The 5,285-nt window shown below is 51.0% G+C and overlaps 1 protein-coding gene across 2 annotated transcripts in view; it reads right to left on the bottom strand.

Moving 5' to 3' along the window:
- Positions 1-5,285, bottom strand: part of Tspo (translocator protein) — a 10,713-nt gene that overhangs the window by 1,149 nt on the left and 4,279 nt on the right. For both annotated transcript variants that reach the window (XM_021183504.1, XM_021183503.1), the window contains exons 2-3: positions 1,253-1,463; positions 510-648 (exon numbers count right to left, since the gene is read on the bottom strand). In XM_021183504.1, the coding sequence (XP_021039163.1) occupies positions 510-648; positions 1,253-1,434 (321 nt within the window). In that variant the 5' untranslated portion in view covers positions 1,435-1,463. The remainder of the gene's footprint in view (positions 1-509; positions 649-1,252; positions 1,464-5,285) is intronic.

Raw genomic sequence — 5,285 nt, 5'->3', positions numbered from 1 at the left:
TGGTTGCGAGCCACCATGTGGTTTCTGGGATTTGAACTCAGGACTTTTGGGAGAGCAGTCAGTGCTCTTACCGGCTGAGCCATCTCACCAGCCCAACAAGAACATTTTTAAGGAGAGGTTTTGTCCTCGTGTCAGAACACAGGGCACCAGATGTATTGCCAGTGTCTCACGCCATTGCTTGTATACCCAAGATCGCAGCCCCACCCACTTCAACCTGGCCCTTCAGACTTTCTTCCTGGAGGGAAGATGAACTGAAAAAACATTAGTACACAGGCCACTGTCACCTAGGCTGACCTGGCTCTCTCTTGGGCTCAACTGATTGTCCCACTTCAGCCTCTGGAGAGCTGGGACTACAGGAACTCCACTGCACCAGACTCATGGAACTTCTAAAGGGGCTGCAGGCCACAGGCCTTACCCCTGTAGATACTGACCCTATCTGGGATGTGATGTCACCTGCTCCCCCAGAGCCATCTTCAATGACCTAAGAGTCAAGTTACAGCCATACTTACCCAGCCCATCTGCCGGGCACCAAAGAAGATGGGGGGCCACGCCCAGTTCAGAGCCAGCTGACCAGTGTAGAGACCCAAGGGAACCATAGCCTCCTCTGTGAAACCTCCCAGCTCTTTCCAGATTATGTAGGAGCCATACCTGAAACAGACAACCCATCAGGACATCACAGGGCAAGGCCAAATGTATCACCCTCCTCTGAGACTACACGGCGATGGCTCAAGTATGCCCTGCTTACTACTGACTTCTGTATGATCTCAAAGAAGCTGCCTGCCCTCTCTGGGCCTTTGCTTCTTATAAGACTGCTACAGGGCTTTGAGTTGAGAAGCCCGTGTCGGTATGTGATTACAGAATGAAGGCTGGAGGGGGAGGGGACAAGCAAGTGGCAGCTTGGTCATTGCAGGCTGTTAGGGCCATGAGACAACAGCTGCCGAGGGCTTCTGGGAATGGACCACACCAGGGCCTGGTGCTGTACACCAGGAGATTGTGGCTGCCTCGCATTTGCCTTGGCACACGCTGCTGTTGTCCACGCTGACCTTTATACATGGGATAGCCTCAGTAGTTGGAGCCCAGGCAGGGTTCCAAGAGGCAAGCAAAAAGAAGTTCAGTCTTGCAACACATAGGTTGTCAGCCTCACCACCCTCTCTTTCTCAATGGGCAATGATGCTACTCTGTCTGTGAGTCAAAGCCCAGCCTGATTCCAGGGGCAACAGAGCACAGCATGGTGGCACCTACAGCTACCTACCCCATGGCTGAATACAGCGTGCCCCAGATGGGAGCCAGTGTCCAGCGAGGTGGATGCCAAGAGGGTTTCTGCAAGCTAGCATACCAACGGAGGCCCTCGCCACGCACAAAGTAGGCTCCCATGAAGCCCCCCAGGCTGGGCACCAGAGTGAGGCCCACGGCAGGCACCCAGGATTCAGGCATGGTGATTGCAACTGATGTTCTGGAAAGATCTGAAAAAGAACACAGGGTAGGGGTGAGGGCAGTTCTACAAAACCTTGGGGGCCAACCCATCACTGCCTTCAGCACCTCTGGGGTCCTGTTCCCCAAGAACAACCAGCCCACTTATTCCTGGTAGGTGAGGAAGGAGAGTGGAGTCCCCATTCCACTCATACTTGTGCCCCTGCCCAGAGGTGCCACCAGGGCTCCACCCACCTTCTTCCTACTTCTGCTTCAAGCATGTTCTCTCACCTTACCCTTGATCTGTGGTCTCCTGGTGTGACCTCTACTCACTGCACCTCTGTTAGGAAGGCTCTCAGTTCTGCTTGACCTCAGGTCAAGGGTCACTCGGGGATGCTGGGAGGTCTGTGCATTGTGTTTAAGTGCTTCAGCCCATCATTCATTCATTCACTCCCTTGGTGATTGGCAACTGGCAAAGCTTGGCTTCCTCAAATCTTCCCACACTAGCCTACCATGACCTCAGAGAAGTCACTTCAATCCTGTTTCCATGCACAAAATTGACGCTGCCTATTTTAGTGTCCCCAGGGGGCAGCATAGAGAATTATGATCCTCAGGTGTTGTCTACCTCAGAGGCCAAACCCATGCACCAGAGGACAGCCTGCCCAGAGTTCCCCAGCACTCTAGGTCAGGCTCTGCCCTAATCACAAGGTTTCACACACATGAACACTCAGGAAGACAATCAAGACTGGGTCTCAACCCTCTTTCTGTTTCTTACGGGTGGTCTCAGGCCCTTTGCAGCCAATCTCTGAGCTGAAATCAAGACCCAAGGAGCTTGAGAATGGGGAGCCCTGGTGTGGAAGTCCAGGGCCAGCTCTGCCTCTGCTTGCTATAGGAGTGCAAAGTCAGTCAGTACCCTGATTGGGACTCAGTTTCTCCATCAAAAAATCGTTCCCACTAACACTCACAGTAACTGGAGAATCAGGGTGTCCGCTTGCATTGTTGAAGAACCCCTGGGAAAATGGCAAACTCTGGGTGCAACAAGAGATTCTACATCACTCAAAGGGGACATCTGATGGAAGCCAGAGGTCCATGCCAGTACACCAACATGTGCATCACACACACAGAGACAGACACACATACAGAGACACACAGAGAGACACACCCACAGAGAGAGACACATACACACACACACACACACCCTCTACATACAATTTTATGGGCTGGAGATGCAGCTCAGTGGTAGGTAGTCAGAAGGCTTCATTAACAAGACCCTGAATTCAGTCTACAGTACGACCACAAAAACAATCCCACTGCCTGTAGTGGTTTGAAGGAGACTGTCCCCCATAGGCTCAGTGATTTGAATATTTAGTTCCTGATTGGTGGTGCTGTTTGGGTAGGCATAGGAGGTGTGGCCTCTATCACTGGAGACTTTTGAAAGCCAAAAGCCCAGCCTCCTTCAGTTTGATTTCTTTGTTTCACGCTTACCTTTGAAGATGTGAATTCTCAGCATCCTGGTCCTTGCAGCATACCTGCTCATAGCCACACCCGCCCGCTGCCGCACCTGCCCACCATGGTGGATTCTTATCCCTCTAACCTCTCCCTTCTATAACTTGCCTTGGTTCTGGTGTCTTATCAAAATAGCAGAAAAGTAGCTAATACTGTGCTCGAGACCAGGGGAGTCTCACACACTCCCTCCAAGCTCCAGAAGACTCATTTCTTTGTTTATAAAGTGCTTGGCATGCCAGTGTTCTGCAGTATACCGCTAGCTAGCCTGGAAGAGAACTTTTTTCTTATTCTTTTTTTTTTTCTCCTTGTTGGTCCTGAGAACACTGAACCTAAGCCTCGTGCATACCATGCAAGCATTTACCACTGAGTTGGAAGCCCAGATCTCTCTCTCTCTTTTTTTTTTTTTTTGTAGATTTATTTATTTATTTATTATATGTAAGTACACTGTAGCTGTCTTCAGACACCCCAGAAGAGGGCATCAGGTCTCATTACAGATGGTTGTGAGCCACCATGTGGTTACTGGGGATTTGAACTCAGGACCTTCGGAAGAGCAGTCAGTGCTCTTACCCACTGAGCCATCTCACCAGCGCCCCCCCCCCCAGATCTCTTTTTACTTTTTGTTTTGAGACAAGTTCTTGATAAATGTCCTAATTAGATTGTTGTTGTTGTTGTTGTTAACTTAATGCCTCCGTCAGAAGACTGACTCTACAAGTCTGTGGCCTTCGTCTGATCCATGATTGATGTGGGAGAGCCTAGTCCACTGTGAGTGGCATCACTCCCGAGGAGATGAAGGTCCTGGGTTGTATATGAAAGCAGGCTGAGCAAGGGAACAACCCAGCAAGCAGCACCCCTCCATGGCCTCTGCATCAGCTCCTGCCTCCAGGTTCTTGCCCTGACTTCCCTCAGTGATGGACTGTAGTCTGTACCCTACATAAGCCCTTTCCTTCACCAGTTGCTTTGGTCAAAGTGCTGTATCACAGCCATGGACAGCAAGCTAGAATAGTAAGTACTGAGGCTGGCCTTAAACTCACTCGGTAGCCCACAGACCTTGAACTTTAGAACATCCTGCGTAAGGCATCCAGTCATGGCTTAGAGGACATTTTTAATGAGTTGAAAACTGTTTTCAGCATGGACTTTTTTGGAGGGCAGGAGTGGAGACAGAGTTTCTCCAATCAGACCTGGCTGTCCTAGAACTCACTCTGTAGACCAGGCTGGCCTTGAACTCAGATCCACCTGCCTCTGTCTCCCAGGTGCTGGGATTAAAGTTATGCACCACCACCACCCAGCTGTTTTCAACATAACCTTAAGACAGACCAAAACATTTACTTCTTGGGGAGGGAGTTGGCAGCCCCTCCCAGTAGAGACAAGGCATTTTTCTGCATCTTTACTGAGTCACAGGACTCACCCCACCTTGAGAAAGCTGGGGTACAGGAAATATCTGTCCAAGTCGGCTGCTCACTTAGCTCAGCCTAGTGTCCCCTCAAGCAAGCCTGGGCTACCTCACAAGCTGCTTATCTCTGCAATGAGGACATATCCTGCTTTTCTAATAAATGCCACAGCAGTGTGGTATCCAGTGAGCCAGAGGGGGCCGTGACCAGTACATTAATTAGGTTTTCCTTGCATATCAGCATGGTCAGAGCAAGCAGGAGACCCCACATCACACTGTGAGAAACTGAGGCCCAGCGGCAGAGTGGAGAGCTGGGAAGTGAGGCACTGAGTGGCCCAACATATGTTCAGTTTTCTCTCTCCCTCTCAGAAGAGCTCCTTCCACAGATAACTGGAGCTTGCCATCTCTACAGCACACATGGTCACCTTGGGCACACTTGGTGATCTTCTTGCCAAACCTCAAGCCTGGGCCTGAGCCTAGAGACACCAGGAGGAATCTCAAGAGGAGCCTTCTGTACAAAGACTGACAGTGCTCAGTGCCCCCTGGAAAGCATCAGCTCACAAGAAGAAGAAAGATGGAGGAAGAAGCCCGGAACTGCAGAAAGCAGGGTGGGCTCACTGGGGCCTGTGTGGGAAGGTGGCAAGTTCTAGAGGTCAAACCTGAAGCTGAATGGGGAGAGGGTACCTGAGTGTCTGAGAAGCTGAATGGGGGAGTACCTGGGGAAATGAGAACCTGAATAGGGGGGAGTACCTGGGAGAATGAGAAGCTGAATAGGGGGGAGTACCTGGGGGAGTGAGAAGCTGAATGGTAGGAGTACCTGGGGGGATGAGAAGCTGAATGGGGGGAGTACCTGGGAAATGAGAAGCTGAATGGGGGAGTACCTGGGGAATGAGAAGCTGAATGGGGGGAGTACCTGGGAAATGAGAAGCTGAATGGGGGAGAGTACCTGGGAATGAGAAGCTGAATGGGGGGAGTACCTGGG

The sequence above is a fragment of the Mus caroli genome, chromosome 15 (genome assembly GCF_900094665.2).
Source record: "Mus caroli chromosome 15, CAROLI_EIJ_v1.1, whole genome shotgun sequence".
Taxonomy (NCBI): Eukaryota; Metazoa; Chordata; class Mammalia; order Rodentia; family Muridae; genus Mus; species Mus caroli.
This window is presented reverse-complemented; position numbering and strand designations above follow the sequence as displayed.